Below are 22,137 nucleotides of genomic sequence, written 5' to 3' on the forward strand. Positions count from 1 at the left end.
GTTTTGTTAGGTTAGTCTTAAGCTTGTAAAATTGGGGAGGGAAATTTTTAAAAGCACCAACACCTATATTTTAAAGCACGCAATCGTGTTTTGTTTTTTCATGTAAAATGGAATAACGCAATTGTGTTGCAGCACGTACCATTGCTGTACGTTTTGAACTTTGAACGTAGCTCGTTGTTCCGATCGTTTTCTCATAGTTATTTTTCCTTAATGTAATACATTTAGTCTACTAATCGACTGAAATAGAATATTTATGAAGAAAATATAAATACGAAAATGAAATGAATCATACAAAAAACTATTTTCATTTTATTTAATTAAACATTTTAAAAATAATTGTTGTTTTTATGAGCGTTCTAGAATAGTAATGATGAAGGGTACCTACTCTTAGTCCGGAGCACCTTTAAAAACATGGTGAACTATACATATATGCTAAGATCCGATTTCCTAAGACCACATTTTAAAAAAATGGTATTTTAAAGTACCTATTAGGTACTGACATTGCCGTACCCAGAAATTTTTTCCGGGGGGTGTCCAAAACGCATATATATTGTAATTTTATTGAATTTAGATTTTTGACCAATCGTGCAAGATTTAAACCTACATTTTCGCCCTATACCCATCTACCCACTAAACCGTTTTGGTTTTAAATCTGCACGTTCTTCCAAAAGAAATAACGCATACCTATACGTCTATAAGACGAAAATACATTTTTTCTCGAATTATCGCTCGCATAAAGTAGGTATTATAGTTTCTCATTCAGTTACGCCACAGATCACATACAGGGTAAGTATATATAGCGTATTATATCGTCTGGTCAATCGCACATCATATTATAATATAATTACGATCGCAACGAGCGCTCGCACAAAACATAATAATAATATATTTACCACGGACGCAGCTGCAGCGGACGGACGGAAGTCGCTGCGACGACGACGACGAGTCGGTCCGTTTACCGAGTTTCGGACGGACGCGAGACGGCGGCCGAGAGGGGTCATTGGTACCGGGTCTCCGTGTGTGGGCACACATACGATCCTCGATCGGGACACATCGGTTTTATAGATTACAATACATGAAATATGTTTATATAACGGCGGAATACAATTTAATGTATTTTAATAATCACGATATATATGTGATGTATATCGTTTAACGAAACGCGATAAATAGATGTAATTAATCGATCGCGTCGGTCGTCGCGCGCACACACACAAACGGTTTTTTCGTGTCCGACTGCGCGCCGGCGATTTTTCGTCCGTTTTCACATTGGCGCGGACCGCCGTACCGATCGCACGTGTTTGCGCGCTTTTATCGCAACGTCGCCGCCGCACGCAACAGGTTTCGCCGCCGCCGCCGCTTTCGTAACTCGTCGTCATCAACCGTTTGCCGCGGCGCGTGTGAACAGCCCGTCGCCGCCTCATGCACGGCCCGACGAGTACCGCCGTGGCCTGCGCGCTGTGGCTGGCCTGCGTGACGCCGCTGCTGGTGGCCGACGCGGCCGCTCCGGTGGCCCGCCGTCCGCACGACAGGCGCGTCCGGCCCGCCGGGTCGACGGTGGCCGCAGCGGACGGTTACGTCGCCGCCGAGCCTGCCGCCAACGCCGCCACGGCCGGCGACGACTACGACGCGTACGACGAAGAGTACGAGGACAGCGGAGATTCACGCAAGCGGCCGCCACCGCCTCCTCCGCCGCCGCCGCCGACGACGACTACGTCTCCGCCCGACCGCCGTACGATACTTTCGTCGTATATTATTACTATGATAATGATGTATAGTATAAGATCGCGAGGTTCGGGGCCTGATCAAGGGGTCGGTTGCCGGTAGGCTAGGGTTGATTTGGAGCCCCTGCCATGGGCGTGACTTGGACTCTTTTCACGTGGGAGCAAAAATAATTTTTGTAGCAAAAGAACATAGTATTAGGTACGAGTGTGCTATGCGCCTCAGAGCAGCCTACAAGTAACTATAATAGTATAGCTCAGTTGGTGGGGGGGGGGCAGTCGCCCCCATTTTACCCCGCCAAGTTATGCCTATGGCCCTACGTTCTACATTCGTAAAAAAAAAATTATTTTCTGCCGCCCCCAATTTAACCATTGGCCGATTGGCGCTTAAGGCCGTTTTGCCTACTCAGCTTATTGGTTAATCAGGCCCTGGGCCGAGGTACGACGAAAATATGTCACCGTGGTTTCCCGAAAAGGCACGAAATCACAACATAAAACCCAAACGGTTTTATTATAATATTATTGTACTAAGTAGGTGCACTGCAGAATGTAATATCCAAAAAATCGTCTTTGAACCGGCACGATTTCCAAAAATATAATATAATGTTTACGTAGGTCCTAAGCGTGACATCTGCAGCACGAGAAATCATTATTATTCTTTTTTTCGACCTCCTGTATGATTTAGAAAAATGTCACTGTGAGGTCTTGAACAGAGCGCTTGTGGCATAATAATTTGCCTACACATAACGCCCGTTTCATATTATGTAGTAAAGTTAACTGTCCACGGAAGTATAGTGGTGTAATAGTCAAATTGAAACTTCCCGGTTTCCACGAAATTTCAGGACGATTTAAAAATACTTTCCCCCGCGTCATTTGAATTGCAGTGCACAACAAACTTATGAGGAATCGTAGTTAAGACTCTCTTACATAAAATATTATCATCTCTTCTCCCATTCCATATTGAATAAGATTAATAATAATAAAGTGAGAACGTTTTCGATTTTTATCAATGACATAGTATCTATTCTAACATAAACATAATAATTGTCATTTGAACGAATCGTTATTAATGCTAAAAATAGATAAACGTTTTTTATACACGTGTCTAATTGTAGGTACATTGAAGTGACATTCTGAATTAAGTATTTTTAAATTTAAAATCTACTATGATCGTATAATATACGTTTATAACAACTTACTCTAACTAAAGTATTTGAACTAATTTGCATATTTAAAAACTCAAAAAATCTTTACCATATAAAATTATGATTATTATGTTAATAATATTCAATGTTCACTGTAATGTTTGTTTATTAAATATTGTGTAAAGTTATCAACATATGAGAACAATAAGATCGATAATTTATATTAGGAATCAACAAATTATTGTTATTAGCTTAAAATCCATGGATAGGATAAGATAACAGAAAAAAGACTTTTCCATGTTTTTGAATTTTCCTTATAAAAATCTTGTATTTAAAATAAAATACTAATTTTTATACTTATAAATAATTACTTCTTATTGAATCGTTTAATGTATATTTAATTTTTTTTTTTTTAGTAATACCACATAGTATTTAATGAATAGTGAGAAAAACAATTTTAAAAATAATGAGGTAGAAAATAATTTTTATAATACGTATTAAAATAACGTCATTTTAGGCGAATCAATGAACAAATCTTCGTCGGACTCATATTCCCCAACTTCACTACCACCTATACAGCCACCTTACGATGTTCAACCAACAGAACCTGATCAACCAGAGCAGTATCCAGAAGGATTATAGAAGATCTAACTACTCAAAGATCTGACCAAGAACCTATCGATACAACAGAAGCACCTGAAAACCCTCGAGAAAGACTTATAGATACACCAGAAGAACCCGTGGAAAGGTCGGAAAACCTTACAGAAAGACAAGAAGAATTTACAGAAAGAGCAGAAGAAACTACAGAAAGACAGGAGGAACAAACAGAAACGCCAGAAGAAGTCACAGAAAGCCCAGAAGAAGCCCCAGAAAGGCGAGACAAATCCACAGAAAGTCCAAGTGAACCCACAGAAAGGCCAGATGAACCTGTTGAAAGGCCAGAAGAGCCAATGGAAATACCAGAAGAACCAGTGGAAATACCAGAAGAACGCACTGAAATCCTTGAAAAACAACCTGAAAATCCAGAAAAACCCACCTTAAAATTAGAAAACCCCGCGGAAATACCAGAAGAATCTCAAAGATTTGAATTCACTGAAATGCCGAATACTTCTAGACCACCAGAATATTATAATACAATAGCTAGGAATCCATCAATTCCACCACGGCCTGTAGAAGAATTTACTAGTGAACCACCATTTAAACGACCAATGAAAATTACACCATATAGGTCGTCATTAAATAAAACCGTTATTATGAACAAAAAACAAGAATTTATTAAAGAATCTCATACTTCCATAGATAGTAATTTCCAACAAGTATTAAGTAAGTTAAATAAAATAACTATAATCTAAATATAATTGAAATATTTATATGTATATTATTTTCACCGTTATTTCTTATGTATAGCTACAACAATACCACCATTCTATTCAGTTCCAATTACTCGAGTAAGTACCTGCATGATACAGTAAAATGTACTTTAAATATTACATTTTCTATCTATTATCTTAAGATATACAAATATTAGAATGAAATAAGTGATTCAAAGCGATAATTAAAAAATAAAGAATGTTTTACATTGTAATAATTAGTTATATTTATGTGTCGTTAATTTAAAGCACATGTCTATTTTTTATAACCAATTTCATTACAAAACAAGCAAATAATATCACTATAATTGTGCAGGGAGAACCAGGTCTTCAAGGCGAACCCGGGAAACCTGGACAATATGGCGAACGAGGTGTCCCGGGTACACCAGGAGTCCCAGGTAATTAATTAATATATATAATATAGTACAACATTTCTAATATTTATAATTTATATCCATGTTAAAATCGTTTAATTTATATTAGTAAATTATGATACAGAGTACCTTTAATTAAAAGTAAATATATGTTTAAGGAATGCCTGGACTTCCCGGACCTATTCCTGATGTTAGCACATATTACCAGCAATTAGCTCAAGTTCACGGAAATCAAGATAAAGGTCCTGTTAATAGTGGTTATCCACCAGAAGCATTTCACACTATGCAAGCACAAGTTGGTCCGGTTGGAATGAGAGGACCTCCCGGTCCTCCAGGGCCTCCTGGGCCCCAAGGTTTCCAAGTATGATTTAGTTTTTAATTTTATTATAATATACAACAAAATATTTATTTCAGTATTTACAACATTATTTATATTTTATTAGGGATCTCGTGGAGAAACTGGCGATATTGGTGCTCCAGGCCCTGCTGGCCCAGTTGGGCCTAGAGGTATTCCTGGACTACCCGGAAGAGATGTAAGTGTATAATGAGAATATACTGAGTACATTCTCAATGCATAATACAAATATATTTTATTAAAATTGAAAATATTTAAAGGTACTTATTTAATATTATTATTTCATAATATAACTTAAATCGTATTATATATTAGGTGTAAGAGTTGACTGATATATGTATGGTTAATGATATGCAAGTTACATTAAAAATCTTAAAATAGTATATGTATAATTATTATCTTAGGGCGAGCGAGGTCATGATGCAGAACCAGGACAACCAGGAACTATTGGTCCTGCTGGGCCTAGAGGTTTACCTGGAATGCCAGGCATACCCGGAATGAAGGTATTTGACTCACACGTATATTAATGTATTAATTAAATTTAAATTAAATTTTATTTTATTAGCTTAAGTGTGTCCAACCATGTATTTTACTATACGCTTTTTCTACTATAATGGAACTTCTTTAGCCACACTCTGTAAACCTACCTATACTTAAACTACTATTTAAAAAATACTTATCCAATCGTCTATAAATAATGTAAATATGTTTTATTTTCTAAAATATAAACATACATTAAATTATAGATTTTTAAATTACTTTCAGTTTTTTAAGAAATACGATAACAAAAATTTAGTTTTTTATTAATTTTTAGTTTGAATGAATTAAAACGTCTATGAATTATAATTATAAAGGCTGATAAAAAAATTATTTCACAAGGTTATAGTTCAAAAATATTGATTTTTAAGAAATTTAATTTACAGGGAAAAACATGGCGAAAGTTGGAGACATTCTTTTTTAATAATTTAAAAATTAATAATGAAATCGAGAGTAATAACTGTATTTATTTATGTTTTTAAATTGCAGGGTCATATTGGTTACCCTGGTGTCGATGGAGCAAAAGGCGAACAAGGTAATATATGATTATTTTAAAATTATAGTTAGTGCTATAATTGTTCATTTTATTTTTAAGGATATTTTGTAACAATATTATTATAGTTACTGCATTCGTTTTTATTAAAACGTACTTTTATACATACCTATTGAATGTAGGTATGCTAAATTGCTTTAATATCATAATAATATCCGAATGTATAATTTATAATCATTTAAATATACTATATGTATATGTACATATATAGTCACTTGTTGAGCCAAGAGCTTTGATTTAAATACCTAATTTTTCCGATATTTATTACATTACCTAAATTAAAAGTATTTTAAAAATACTTTTTTTTTAATGGAATTAAAATTTAATTAAAAAGCCTATTAAACCTATTTAAAAGTTTAAATAAAGTGTATTGAGTGCCTATAAGCCATTTAACATTATACAACTTTTATATTTTAAGATAATAAATAATACATATCTGTACAAATATATTCCATTATAATCAAAAATAATATGTTTATTTGTTTAACTTTTGTTTAAATATATTTAGTAATTTTGTTTGTATTTAATATTGCAGGAGCAACTGGAGAAAAAGGATCTATAGGGTCTCCTGGTCAACCCGGCATTACTGGTTCAGTAGTAAGTATTATTATCTAATATTTTGATGTTAAGAACTAAAAATATATGTTATATGTAATTAAGTACCTATCTAATAATTTATTAATTTATTAGAAATTCAATAACAATAAATTATTTTCATTTAAGATCTTGAGCTTTTGAGCTTTCCTTAAGACAAAGTACACAAAAAATATTTTAATTTGTCAATAAATACACTATTTTATGCATTATGCAATACCAAAAATAATGTGATTAGACTTAGATTGTTTTAAAAACCTTTAAAATGATAAAATAAAAATAAATTGAGAAAAATATTATAATAATATGCAATATGGTGTGTTTTCGTTTTGACGATTGTCGCTATGGTGCTATACGATAAAAAAAAATCTAGTGCACAAATGTATTGTGTTCCAAATTACAATGTATCAATGTCTCATCGGCTTAAATGTCGATGCATGTAAATAACAATAGATGACCCGCGACCGTCCGATAGGACTGGTAGGTACACAATGAATTTGTACTTTGTAAAAGTATAGCTTGTCTACGCCAAAACTGCGACAAATTCTTTCTTTTTTAATTTTGAGTATCTCTCACCGTCATTAATACTTTGATCACTAGAGCAAATTTAAATTCAATGTTATAATAAATCAATTCATCTATAGGAAAAATGATTTTGGATTAGCTCGGTGTTCCATTAAGTATTACTATTTTCCAATTTATTACTATAGTCATAACTATTATTTTAGAGTCTAATTAATTTTTTATTAGAAATACAGATTGCTGAAACTTAAACGAATTATTGTCAAAACTATCATACAAATCATTGTTTATCGTTCAAATGTCAACTTTAAATATTTAAAAAAAAAAAAATGAATATGCAATATTTTTAATATATATAATTCGCTCTATGTACAATTTCTAAGTAACTTTGACATTTTGTATTAAATTTTGAGTATTATTATAGCTATTAAAATAAGGGTTTTAAGATTATTTAACGACATAAAATTTATTTAACCTATTTAACCTTACTAATTTTGTTGTAGGGACCTATTGGCGCACGGGGAGAAAGAGGCAGGGAAGGACCACCTGGACCACCAGGCATTCGAGGTTTGCTCACAAATAAATATAGTATAATTATATAAGAAAAAATGATTTAAACAATTTTTTTTTCAAAACATGCTGAAGGAATATTATATTCTAATAAAACAAATATATTTCCACGATAAGTTAAAAATCTTTAATATTTTTATGTATTTACAAATCTTTAATTTTTATAATTTATATGCTTACAGATTATGTACATATCTTATTAACAATGATATTAACATTGCATATAAATTAATATAATATATATATATAGTTATGAATATCATCTTGGGCCAACTGCTATTGCATGCTCTAATGGCAGTGTTACTGATCTTGGGTTTATTCTTACTAGTAATCTCGATCCGAGTCCCCACATTGAACATATCTGTTGCAAGGCTTTTAAAACTTTAGGATTCGTATTGAGATTATGTAGATACTTTCGGTTAGGCTCATCCTTTAAGGTACTTTATTGTACTCTCGTACGCCCTATTTTAGAATATGGTGCCGTTATTTGGAATCCTCACGACAACAATGACTCTGTCAGGCTTGAAAGGATTCAACGAAAATTCATGAAATATGCTGGATTTCGTTTGAATATCCCCTGTGAACTTCATAACTACGAACCAGTCGCTACTCAGTTAGGACTGGTTTCCTTGGCTGAACGAAGGCGGCTGGCGGACATCAAATTTTTAAAAAATTTATTAGATGGAATTATCGACTCTCCTGAATTGCTTTCCTTAATTTGTTTTCGTGTTCCTCAACGTCCTTCCCGATCTGTTGCTCCTTTTTATGTCCATTTCGCCTCCACAAATTATCTAAAAAATGAACCGATTTCGCGTATGATGAGTAATGCCAATGTTGACCCTTCGTGTTTACTTACTTTATAGCTGTTTTGTTTAACTATATACTACTTATCATAAGTTACATAATTGTATTAATGTCTATGAATGTAATGTGTAATTGTGTTAAAGGGTTATATCCCGTATATTTAATAATAAATAATAAATAAATAAATAAATAGTAACGAAGATAATATATTCTAAACTAAATGAACGACATTTTATAGTATTGATTATTGTTTATTAATTATTTATCATCAACCTCGATGAAAATATTTAATTACATATATAAAAGTAAATAATTATAATCTACAACCATATTAAATTTGAAAATTTAGGCGCTGATGGTTTACCTGGAGCCATTGGTCCTCCAGGAAATATTGGGAAAGCTGGTCCACCAGGATTTCCGGGTTCGGTATGTCATAATACTTTTATTACAATAAATATTTTCGTTTATTTTAGTTTAATTATCACTAAATATTATATATTATTTAAAAATTGTTGATAGAATTAATATTTTGACTACATTTTGTTGCATTCTCTCATAATTTTTATAAATATAAATACGTAACATATTATTAAATATATTTTGAATAATGATTTCTAATTATAGGTTGGTGCAAAAGGAGATATAGGATTACCAGGACCGAAGGTATGTGATGCTCATAAAAATTATAAAAGTTCATGATAATTATACTATGTGGTATATCTTTCATGGTTGAATTGATATTTTTAAATCAAATTATTACTATTATTCTTGTTGTTGAATTAAAATATATATATATTTTAAACATTATAGGGTAGTTTCGGTTTGCAAGGACCAAGAGGTGAATCTGGAAAATCTGGCGAACCAGGCGAACCAGGTATACAAACATTATAATCAATACAATATTTATTATATAGGTACTGTACATATAACTTATATGTATATTTCAACTATAAATAATATTTATTATACTAAAATTTTAGTATGTATAATAAAATATTTTTAAAAATAACACAAATAATAAACTTGAAATAATTTGACTAATATAAAATAAAATATGTATAGGTATTCCGGGAACACCAGGAAAAGATGGTAATCCAGGAGAAAAGGGCAGTCCAGGTATTATACATGATTATTTAGATAAAGTATAAAAATTAGTATTAAAAAAAAAGTCTTAAATATTGGTACCTAGATATTATGTTTTATTAAATACGGAGTTTAATATAAGTTATTAAAAAATTAAAAGTAATAGTTCAATACAAATCTAATTTTGTAAAATATATATTTTAGGTGCTAGTGGGCCCATTGGTCCATCTGGTTTGCCAGGACCTCGAGGTGCTCCAGGAGAACCGGGTAGTGTTGGGCCACCTGGAATAAAAGGAGCTGACGTAAGTTAAATAATCTAATCTCTTAAAAAATTATTTTTAATTTTTCCAATATTATTAATTAATGTATTAAAAACATATAATTATTTCTAAAAATATTATTAGTATTTATTATATTACTTATTTTTCCTTAAAGGGGTTAAATGGCGAGCGTGGTTATAAAGGAGAAGCAGGAATAAAGGGTGAAACTGGTAAGATGCACTATTAATTAAGTATTATATTTAAATGTTTCATAATTATATATTTTAATTTTTAATATGATTATTGTTGATAGCATAATTGTTTTTTGTATAGAATAAAATTTAAAATAAAAAATTTAAATTAATCTGTGATTAGGAGCTCCTGGTCCAAGAGGATTACCTGGTATCGATGGGCCGGAAGGTAAACGAGGAAGAAAAGGTAAATTATACAAATATGTTTTATTAAAGTTATAGTGATAAATATGTATAAAATATCAAGTTTATTTTTAATTAGAGAACACAGGTATTTGTAATAAATTTATGAAAATAATATTTTATTTTATTTAGGTTCTGAAGGTCCTCGAGGATTAACCGGAATTCAAGGCGAACGTGGCTTGCCAGGTAAATTAAAAACTAAACTTATTATACTTATTGTTCTAAACAAATACATTTGAACATTTCTACCCATTGTACACCTAACATGGCACCTTTATATTTTTATTTTTAGGCGAACGTGGATTACCCGGTCCAGACGGATCTCCAGGCACTAAAGGTATTATAGATACTATAAAATATTAATTAATATTAAATGTATGAATGATAATAATAAAAAATTATGTTTATTTATATTATTTATAAGTAAGTATATACATTATATTTATGTAATGTCAATATTATGCAATATTTTTATATTTTGTAATAGGTTTGGCCATGTAAAAACTAATTTACATTTCATAATTTTTAGGGTCAATGGGTGACCGAGGATCTGAAGGGCCTCCTGGTCCAAAAGGTACTATTTATTAGGTATAAGATTCATATGAATAAACAAATTCTTAACAATTGTAAATTTTTTAGGTGCTGTTGGTGATACTGGAAGACCGGGCATAACAGGTTTGAAGTCTCATAATAATCTATATCTATTTATAAATATATCTAAAATAACTAACTCATATTATTTAAAATTATACTTAGGTTTGCAAGGTTTAAGTGGGTCTATAGGTAAACCAGGACCTCCAGGAAAGCCTGGACCACCGGGTGAACGCGGTATACCTGGTGCAGATGGGAAGGTAAAATTATAGAATTATGATTATCGCATATTTAACCATATTAAATAACTAATATAAATTATTACTGATACCCAATAGGTAATAAGTAATAAGTATAAATATAAATTATAACAATGTATTTAATCTTAAAATGTATTAGGAATAAACAAGTATATGTACCTGTTATATTTATAAAATTGATACACCATGATTGATTTAATAAATTAAAACATTGTTTTAATAGGTTGGAGAACCAGGATCACCAGGTCTGCAAGGTTTACCAGGACCAATTGGTCCACCAGGTGATAAAGGTTTAACTGTAAGTGTACAATATATTTCATAAACATTATTTGAAAAATATTATTGTCAAAATCAAAAATTTTGACTTTATTGATAGCTAGTTACATAATACGAGTATAATACCTAAAAATGTTGGTCATTCAATTTATTGAGAACATATAATATGTATAAATTAAATATCATCAATCAGAAAAAGTTGTACTTTGATGCATTGAATAATTATTTTAAAATTTCTAATTATTTTTTAGACAATGGTATATGAAAAATTTATTGAGTTTAAGTTTCAAAGATAGAAAGACTACTAGTGTGTATTTACTATATGGTCAATAAATTATAAAAATAATAATGTTATTTAAACGATTTTAACATTGCTGACATCGTCAATACTAGCCAATAATATCAATACCTATAAAAATACTGAGAAATCATAAGAAACAGTTATTATAATATGACTATTTGTAATAACATCTTAATATACTCTTTAACAGTTATAAACATATAATATATTATATTATATAAAGAAATTTGACATTATTTTAAGTGTTATATTATCTATGTAAATTAAAGTGTTTTTTGAAAGTATTGATTTTTCACACAATTTATAATTTCACAATCATATCAATTCAAAAAAAAAAAAAAAAATTATTATTTAATATTTAAAAGTTTAAAAAATAAATAACATTTTTCCAAAAATGTGTAGAAATTATATTGTAAAAATGGTTTTGAGAAACAAATCAATTTTCTTATAAAAGAATCAATACAGCTTATGTATATGTATAATTAAGTTTAAAGTAAATCGTAAACAATACAATATAATATATAAATATATTAAATTATAAACATTTTTTATAACTAATGTTAATAATTAATTTTATTAAAATAGGGAGAACCAGGAGCAGCTGGTGAAATCGGACCTCCGGGAGCACCAGGTTTGTATGAATTTAATTGTATAACTAACAGTAAAAATTGAATCTAACAATATAAATTCTAAACCTTTAATATCGATTTTAATTTGTACTTACATAATATTTTATATAAAAATAATTTATCGATACCTAATACCGTTATAACATCTATACCGAAGTGTAGCTAAATTGCCTATTCTTAGCGCCGTCTAATCATTTTTAATAATAAAAAGAATACTTCCTTAATTGTTGCCAGATAATTTGGTGGACTATTCTAATATTCAAGTTGTATCAATGTTTTATTATTATCCATAGGTAATTAATTTATTCAAATTGATAATTGTATGATATAAAGTTTACGGCATAATAGTTAACAATGTAAATACAAACAATAGTGTGCATAGTGTTAGATACGTACCTTATCACACTCTTATTAATATAGGAGTTAAGTTTATAGACGACATAATATTTTGAAAATCACTATTAAAATATTAGTGCATCTGAAAACCGTTAAACGTTAACTGTACAATTTGTATATTACTCAGTACATTTTAATTAAAAATAAAATATTCAATTACACGAATTTGAGTAAAAATATACACAGTTTGAAAGTTTAATACAATTTATGCAATTATATGAGAAAAATTGCGTTGATGGTTCAATTATATTATTCAAATAGCTAATAACAAAATTGTATAATATTGATTTATTATTTTATTTTATTTTATTTTATAGGACCCAGGGGTGATTCAGGAAAACAAGGACCTCCAGGCAATGCTGGTTAGTATTATACCATAATTTTACAATATCATATATAGGTAGTAAATTCTAAAGTCTAAACAATTAATTATACTTTTATTCACGATAGTACTAGTAATTTTATTTAAAAACAAGTAACATATAGTTTATTAGATTATATAATTATTCAACTTATGGCCACAATAAATTATAATATTCTTTTTACATATTTTAGCTTTTTAAAAAAAAATTTAAGACATCATTATTTTATATTATTACTTAACTGCACAATATAATAATTCCTTGATATTTGAAGGTATACCTGGTAAGCCAGGGTTAGACGGAGAAAGAGGAGCAGTTGGTCCACCTGGATCCATTGGTTCACAAGTAAGTACTAATTAAACTATTCAAAATTTAAATTTAGTATGTACATAGTGTATTCAATATTTAAGTTGTACATTTATTTAATTAGGGTGTACCGGGAGTACCTGGTAATCCAGGTCAACCTGGTAAAGACGGAGAACAAGGTAAAAAATTGTTAAATAATTAATCGTATTTTGAATTTCATAATAAATTATTTGTTTTTTTCATATAGGTCAACAAGGGCCATCAGGAAAACCAGGTGAACCAGGAACTAGGGGCGAGCGCGGATTTCCCGGTTGGTATATGATATTTATAATAATAATTTAAAAAATATTTTTTTAGCTGTATAGGTATACTGTATAGTGTATACTCGTATTATGTAGTTTTTGTATTAACAAAATTTAAATTAAAAAATAATGATGTTTGAGGGTACATCTAGTAATAATAATAAGTAGCGACTAATTTTTATGTTATGGTATTTCGATACATTTTATTACCGAAATATGTTAAAAATATATTTTAGGTGAGAGAGGTCCTATTGGTCATCCAGGACTACAAGGAGTTAAAGGTGAACCAGGAGTAGCTGGTCCTGATGGGCCAACGGTAAGTTTTTTATTTAAAAATTTATTTACTTAATATTTAATATGAACAGTATAATAAGCTATTTAAATGTAATTATACATATGTTGCACATTCCAGGGACTACAAGGAATTAAAGGTGACAAAGGACATTCAGGATCACCTGGATTAATGGTAAATTAAAATTATTTTTATTAATACAAATGTGAATTTATAGACTATTAGATATCTTATACAAATATTATTTATTTGTTGTAATGAACGAAAAAAGATCATTTAAGTTTAAGTAATATCATTATTTTTTTTTAAGAAATATATATATAAATAAACATACATATATATAACCCAAATTTATTTTAATATAAATTTATATATATATTTAGGGTATACCTGGGTTAAGAGGTGATCAAGGACCATCTGGTTTGAAAGGAGAACGAGGTTTGTAATTTATTTTAATAAATGTATTGTAAACTTTAAGTCCTAAAATTGTTTATTTATTATTGTAGGTTCTACTGGAGCACAAGGACCATCAGGTTCACCGGGTAAATAATTAAAATTATTTATCAATGTCTTATACTATAGTTATAAAAACGTTTTAGTAACGCAGAGTAAATATTATTTGTTCAAAAATATTAATCATTATTTACTAAGTAAAACGTACATAGTTTGCACAAATCTAATAACTTCTATAAAAAAAATCAATTAACAATTATATTTAAACCATTAAATCATAGAAACTCAATACGTATCATAATGTAATATGCTATAAATTTATAATTATTTAATTTGTCTCAGTTAAATTCTAGTTTGTTTTTATAGTAAAATGTAACAACTAAAACTAATAACTAATGACTTACAAATTTATTAATGAAGGTCCTGCTGGTGAAAGAGGACCTCAAGGATTTGTTGGTCCAATTGGTCCACCTGGTGAACCAGCTGAACGAGGCGAGCCCGGATCTACAGGACCTCCAGGAGAACCCGGCGCACCAGGTTGGTATAATATGAATCAAAATGATAAATTATAAAACAGCTTTTATTAACAACTTTGGCAACTACGAAAAAAATTTGAAAATTTTCTTATCTTCTTCGAATACTTTTTCAGGAGCACCTGGTGAAAGAGGGCCATTTGGACCTCAAGGTGTTCAAGGTTTCCCTGGGTCACCAGGATCAGTAGGTATGAGTATAATATTATAATACACAAAAAGAAATAATTAAAAAAATATTATTTTAAAATATTATATAGGTATGCCAGGTCTAAAAGGTGATAGAGGAGACACAGGTTAGTACCTTTGTTAATTATAATTACGATTTTATTCATTACTAAAAAAAATTTATCGAATATAGGAATGAAAGGAGAACAAGGAAATCCCGGCCCAATTGGTAAAATGGGAGAAACTGGACTTACCGGCGCCATGGGTTTAGTTGGTCCAAAAGGTGATTGTTTCAATTAAATAAGAACATTCCTACAATTGTATTTTAAAAACTTATGTATTAAATTTTAAATACATAATTGTATACATATATGTACCTACTCATGACTCATACATAATATAATCATATACATTTAGGCCATTATCACACTGAAATACTTTAATAAATTATAATAGACTAATAGTAAATCAAATCAGTAAATATGTTCCATCCTATCCACTTAGTAAAGCATTACATATTTCAATGAAGTAAAAATCATAAAAATAATATAATGTATATTATACACACATGAATTTATATTATATATTATAATATATATACGAAACTATTTTTTTTACAAAAAACATCTGCCACTATCTACTTTATAAAGAGAATTTGAAATCAAGTGGATATGACTTTTATGCATACCTACACAATAATACAATTTACCCAATCTATGATTATTTTAATTTATTTGAAATTTCAGGTAGTCGCGGAGACCAAGGTATTAAAGGCGATATAGGATTAATGGGAATACCAGGCAGAGTTGGAGAACGAGGACCACTGGTAAAATTACCTACTTATAATTTGACGTGTTTTTTATGTATATACTCTTCAATAACCTGCATAGATTATATTATTATTTCGTTTTAGGGATATCCTGGGCCAACTGGACCTCCAGGACCACCAGGTATAACATCGACGTGTAGTTTAATAATATAATATAGATACTGTTAAGTTCCTTATAAAAATAACATATTATGTTATTTTCAATATAGGTTTGGTTGGAGCAAAAGGATGGCAAGGTGAACCGGGTAAACAGGGCACGCCAGGAAATGTTGGGGCACCAGGTTTACGTGGATTAGATGGTATAATATGCGATTTCAGCTAATAATTAATAAACATATTAATATTTTCAATAAAACTGATAATAATAGCACACATTTTATAATAATGTATCAGTTATACTCACTTAATTAAAATAAATACATATTATTGATGTTAAATTCAATAATTGTAGGCCCCAAAGGTGAAACTGGTGCAGATGGAGCTACAGGACCCCCGGGACCAATTGGTCCACAAGGTGCCGCAGGAGAAAGGTAAATGCAGTATATTTATACTTAATTTATTTTAATTTGCTTTATATTTTTTATTTAATATGATATAATATAAAATTATAAAATATATCTTGTACAAGGCTCAAAAAACGAAATTGATTTAAAGCACAACTTTTTATTTTTTAAATACATATTTACTATGTTATTTTAGGGGATTGACAGGAGTTCCAGGTAGTCAAGGACCAATAGGAATGCGGGGAACACAAGGACTACCAGTAAGCATAATAATAATATTTTATTGTGCTGCTCAGTAAATTACAAAATTTGAACTATATTTTCTTCCTGCTTAATTTTTTTATAAATATTTAATTTTATTATTTTCGTTTAATACTTAAAAGTAAAAAAAAAATATATTTACATTGTTGTTTAGATAATGATATAGAATATAGATAAGAGATAACCATAGTTTTAACTAGTGAACTAATGATGGGCAATGGGCATGAAATTCAGATTTGAATTAAACTCTTATCCGAATTTCACAGATTATCTGAATTTAAAGATTTATTTTTATTGCCATGTATAACAATGGCAGTCAAAAATAAGATATAGGTACCTATTATATTTTCAAAAATTTGTAGAAATTATATTTATTAGAATAGAAAAATGGGTCATTGAAAATTTGAGTTGGATATTCAAATTATTTTGATAGTTTCAATTTTTAAAATCTTTATAGGCCTATCACTAGTTATACATAATGTTAGTTTCATTTTTTTTAAATAAAAATATAGAACATCTAGATTTATAAATACATAGATTTTTTATAAATTTATGTATAATAAAATGTTTAAAATAATAAGGTATATAATATATACATGTATATTTATTTATTTATACGTTAATTATTAACGTGGCATGCATAAATGCCATTAATGGACATAGGCCCCCGTTGTAAATCGGGAATAGGTCGGTTGTTGGTATTTTTTGGTTATATTTTGATAAGTATTACTGGAAATAAAACTTGTGTTGTTGATCATATTGTTTAAGTTATGAGTGTTAGGTTAGTATTTATGAAGTCTCATAAATCTTGACAAAATGTATATATTTTACAAGGTGGGTGGGTGGAAAACTAATTTACTCCACATAAAAAAAAATTATTCTGCATGCCATAGCGTAGCGTTAATAATGTGATTCATCGTGTTATCATCATATATTATTTATTATTTTATTCTAATATATTTAAACTTATTAAAAGGGCGAAAAGGGATCTCCAGGAAAACCAGGATCAGATGGTTCACAGGTATTATATCTACTAAATGCATTTGAATTTAAATTAACAAATTACAAAATGTTATTTAGGGAGTTCAAGGTTTAGCCGGTCCTCCAGGTCCACCGGGACCTCAAGGTTTGTAATTTAAAAACTTTTCAATACTTACAAATTACCAATACTATAGTATGTTAAATTGTTAACATACTATTGTATGATAATTTTTGTTATCTTTAACTGAAATTAGTAATTACTATATAATATATTATAATTTATAGGTGAAAGAGGTCAAGATGGAGCTACAGGTTTACCTGGATCACCGGGAATAAGTGGAAGACCAGGAGACAAAGGTTAGGATCTTAATCAATTCTGATCTTATAACTAGGGATAGGGAGTTTATAATATACAAATCAACCAAACATGGCCTAGAAACTCGAAATAAAATAACAAATTTATACTGTACATAATATACCTACACTACGGTAGAATCACTAGTGTTTATAAATACTGGTATCCATGGGCGCCCATTGGGAGGGTCAAGATAGGGCACTTGCCCCCCCCTCCCTGGACAAAAAATATTAAAAACTTGTAACTTAATAAATAGTACCATAATATAATTATTATCTTTACATTTGAGAATTTTTTATTTTGACCCCCCTAACATTTTACTTATGGGCGTCCATGCTGGTATCTATAACCAATGGTGATATGGTATTACTGTCTATATTATTAATTATTATAATAATTATTCTATTATATATTTATATTAATCTTATAAACTAAGTCAGTATATGCACTAATAGAATTGTGTGAATAATCTCCTAGTATAAATAACTTAGAATTCGTTTAAATATTTAAAAACATTTTTTTTATTTTGCAGACGAAACCATTATATAGATAATGTTGAATCATTTTCTCTACGGTTTATATTTTTTAAATTATTATAAATAATATATATATTTATATTATTATTCATTTAAATATCAAATATTCGCAAAATAAAAATGTCAAATATCTATATAAAAAAAAAACTAATTAGTTACTTGGTTAACATTGTATTTGTATATCACTTACTACTTAGGCATAAAAAATATGCAAAATTCTTTTTTTATTATTTATGTATTTATTACACAAATTAATTTCTGCGTTAAACAAATACTATTTCAGGTCCACCTGGATCTCCTGGTAATCTAGGTAGTCCAGGTTCACCAGGAATGATTGTAAGTTACATGTTTTTATCAGAAAATATATACAAGTATTTATTTACCGATAATATTAAAATTTAGGGTCCACAAGGATTACCTGGTCCAATCGGAAACCCAGGCGAACGAGGTTTACGTGGTGAAAATGGCCCACAAGGTGTAGAAGGACCTCCCGTAAGTTAATAAATACCTAGTTAATTTTAGTTATTTTTCACATCCGCATATGTGCGCTTTTATTGTAATACTCTTTAATTGTAGGGCCAAAGAGGTAAAGCAGGACCTCCTGGAATTCAAGGAGAAAAAGGAGAGAAAGGAGACATAGGGCCGGAAGGAATGAAAGGTAGTATATTACTATTACAACATTAGAGTACTATGTTACACATAGTTAGTATTCGCCAATATTTTTTAAACAATATACTTATGACTTAACTTGTCATTTTTGTACGCACTTGAATAATATATTTTGCATTAGACTTTAGATAATGTATTATGATTTATAATGTACATTGCAGGTCATAAGGGCCTAATGGGCTTACAAGGATTACCAGGTGCCCCAGGAGCTGATGGCCAAAAGGGTAAATTTTTTAATAACTAAACATTATTTAAAAATAACCATATCTAGATCCACATTGCTGTATAATACCTATTTAAAACTTAAAATATTGTATAACTTATTATTTATTAGGTAATAATGGGTATCCTGGACCTCCTGGACCAGTTGGTGAACCAGGATCAAAAGGTAACAGTAGCTATATTTTTTATGAGTTTAATTAATATTAGAATAATACTTTACCTAAAGAATATGCAACTAAAAATAATTTTTGATTGTTATTAGGACCCGCAGGACAAGATGGAAATCCTGGGTTACCAGGTTTAGCGGGACAACCCGGTCCTAGAGGTTAGTTTATAATTGTCATAAGGTTCATTACATGTAAAAATATAAATCATAATAAATATTTAAGGACTAACTGGTGAACGAGGTCCTGATGGAATACCAGGAGCACCTGGTTTACCTGGACCACCTGGACCTCCGGGTGAAGCATTGGCTTATGATATGGCTGCGCTTACAGCATTATTAACACAAGGACATAGCAAGGTAAAATTTTAATTAACTATTTTTAAAGAGATTAACATCTAATTGGAATAGGGACCAAATGATGGCACGCATCAAGATCAACCCGACGAAATGACAGAAACGGAGAGACGCGAATTAATATTTAATGCATATAAAAAATTGAAAACGTCTTTTGAGAAGTTTAAAAAACCAAACGGTGAAAAAGATAACCCAGCCAAGACATGTAAAGATTTATATGCAGCTTATCCTGATCTTGAAAGCGGTAAGAAAAGGGTTTTAATAATTTTGGTTCGATGTTCGATTAAATAAAATACAAACGCTTTCAGGAGAATATTGGGTGGATCCCAATGAAGGAGATGTTCGGGACGCGGTACTCGTACGATGTGATCACATTACAAAGAGTACATGTGTAAAACCTCAACCAGATCATATAGGTCCAATAGATTTTGGAAATAGAAGTCCACAATCAGAAATTTGGTTATCTGAATTTGGATACTCGGGACAGGTTGTAAATAGTGTAAAAAAACAAACCCAATTCTAATTGCATATTTTTTTAGATATCATATAAAGCTGATAGCAATCAAATCACTTTCTTACAACTATTATCAGAATCAGCTACTCAGAATTTAACATATCACTGCAAAAAATCAATTGGCTATTTTGATGCGGAAAACAAATCATACAAAAAAGGATTGAAATTAGTTGGATTTAATGATGCCGATATTACTCCAAGAGGGAATCCAAAAATGAAATACTCTGCTATTGAAGATGAATGCAAGGTATTTGTATTTTTTGTAAATAATAACTATATGTACTAAACATCTTTTATAATTGTTGTATTTTGCAGACTCGGTCAGATGAATGGAAAAAGACTACAATTTCATATACAACTGATCGACCATCTCGTTTACCAATTGTAGATGTTGTACTACGAGACTTTAATGAAATTGGTCAAAGTTTTAGTATACATTTGAGTTCAGTGTGTTTTGTATAAATAAAAAAATAAAAAACAATAATTTGGTAAAATTTTTTTGAATACTTAGTACCTAAGTACATCAGAAAAACACAATAATTTTTGTTAAAATATTATTAAAAAAAATTAATTAATTTGGAACACAAATAGTTAAGTAAAAATATTATATACAATTAAAATGATAAGGCCATTATAACATATATTTATTTTAATTGGGTTAATGAAACAACAGTAGAAGTTTAAAATATGATGACAAGAGGTAATATTTAGATAATATTAGGTAATCTTAATTAATTTTTACTCAGAAGTTTTTATGTTCCTCTTTTACATTAATCGTTCATGAAATCATGAACAATTTACAGATCCCTTTGTGATATATTGAAGAATCAGAACAATCATAATATGTGATGACTTTATTCATTTCAATTTTAAATTATATTTTAAAACATTAACACCAATACAGTAAAAATAATATTAATTATTTAGTTAAAGATACCAGTATCAAGAAGTAGGTATACATATTCCAATAAAAATATCTGAATATCAACTACTTTCTACTTTTTTATCGGCAACGAAAAAAACTTAATTTTCTACAATCACCTACTTGTCAGAATTGCACGCTTTATAATGATGTTGTTAAGGCAAGATACTAGATACTCAGGTACAATAATGTTCAAACTATTATTTGTCAAAGAAAAGTTTAATTGTACCACTTACGTATCATATTTGCTTATAAGGTTAGGACCTTGGTTGTAAGGTGACTTTGCTTTTCATTTCTATCATAAACCATGTATCATAATAAAATTGCATGACAAATACATTTTACTACCAATTTTCATTATACTTCAGTATAAAGTTGCGAGGTTAAATTTAATAGTAAAGATATGAAGTTACTTTAAGAGAACTCCAAAATTGAAATATTGAAGATTGGTGATAGGTAAATGTGATACATTACAATAAATTGTTGTATTAAAAAATCATTTACAAATACTTATTTTTACATACTCAATCTGAAATATGGATAAAAACTAATATTTCATATACATCTGATTCAAATCGACTCATATCACTTATCTTAATTTATCAGAATAGGATATTGGTCAAACTTTTAGTACCTC

General features: G+C 29.6%; 2 protein-coding genes across 2 annotated transcripts; both read left to right on the top strand.

Annotated features, from left to right (window-relative positions):
• Positions 1-1,422: 1,422 nt before the first annotated feature.
• On the top strand, positions 1,423-3,508 carry LOC126555842 (synaptic defective enhancer 1-like). The gene is made up of 2 exons (XM_050210744.1): positions 1,423-1,732; positions 3,384-3,508. Exons 1-2 carry the CDS (start codon positions 1,423-1,425, stop codon positions 3,506-3,508), a joined length of 435 nt encoding a protein of 144 aa, XP_050066701.1.
• On the top strand, positions 1,478-21,062 carry LOC114130153 (collagen alpha-1(I) chain-like). The gene is made up of 55 exons (XM_050198144.1): positions 1,478-1,732; positions 3,384-4,189; positions 4,274-4,314; positions 4,553-4,634; positions 4,769-4,971; positions 5,054-5,143; positions 5,370-5,468; positions 5,992-6,037; positions 6,591-6,652; positions 7,675-7,738; positions 8,895-8,971; positions 9,170-9,208; positions 9,356-9,419; positions 9,608-9,661; positions 9,833-9,930; positions 10,064-10,118; positions 10,264-10,326; positions 10,455-10,508; positions 10,615-10,659; positions 10,852-10,896; positions 10,962-10,997; positions 11,079-11,173; positions 11,397-11,471; positions 12,336-12,381; positions 13,093-13,137; positions 13,412-13,482; positions 13,568-13,622; positions 13,691-13,753; positions 13,982-14,061; positions 14,158-14,211; positions 14,421-14,475; positions 14,544-14,579; positions 14,911-15,027; positions 15,140-15,211; positions 15,281-15,316; positions 15,382-15,471; positions 15,935-16,014; positions 16,102-16,138; positions 16,227-16,316; positions 16,469-16,547; positions 16,717-16,780; positions 17,758-17,802; positions 17,862-17,907; positions 18,048-18,119; positions 18,937-18,989; positions 19,056-19,145; positions 19,230-19,311; positions 19,484-19,546; positions 19,657-19,710; positions 19,807-19,869; positions 19,934-20,067; positions 20,119-20,308; positions 20,373-20,551; positions 20,604-20,825; positions 20,894-21,062. Exons 2-55 carry the CDS (start codon positions 3,817-3,819, stop codon positions 21,038-21,040), a joined length of 4,470 nt encoding a protein of 1,489 aa, XP_050054101.1. The 5' UTR covers positions 1,478-1,732; positions 3,384-3,816; the 3' UTR covers positions 21,041-21,062.
• Positions 21,063-22,137: the final 1,075 nt, after the last annotated feature.

This window comes from Aphis gossypii, chromosome 1, assembly GCF_020184175.1.
Source record: "Aphis gossypii isolate Hap1 chromosome 1, ASM2018417v2, whole genome shotgun sequence".
Classification (NCBI taxonomy): Eukaryota; Metazoa; Arthropoda; class Insecta; order Hemiptera; family Aphididae; genus Aphis; species Aphis gossypii.

Bases quoted from the DNA above. Each gene is read 5' to 3' on its own strand.
- LOC114130153 (XM_050198144.1), top strand. From the start codon at position 3,817: ATGGAAATACCAGAAGAACCAGTGGAAATACCAGAAGAACGCACTGAA. The intron at 5,144-5,369 runs GTAAGTGTATAA...TTATTATCTTAG, and splicing joins CTGGACTACCCGGAAGAGAT to GGCGAGCGAGGTCATGATGC. The intron at 19,547-19,656 runs GTAAATTTTTTA...ATTATTTATTAG, and splicing joins AGGAGCTGATGGCCAAAAGG to GTAATAATGGGTATCCTGGA.
- LOC126555842 (XM_050210744.1), top strand. From the start codon at position 1,423: ATGCACGGCCCGACGAGTACCGCCGTGGCCTGCGCGCTGTGGCTGGCC. The intron at 1,733-3,383 runs GTACGATACTTT...ACGTCATTTTAG, and splicing joins TACGTCTCCGCCCGACCGCC to GCGAATCAATGAACAAATCT.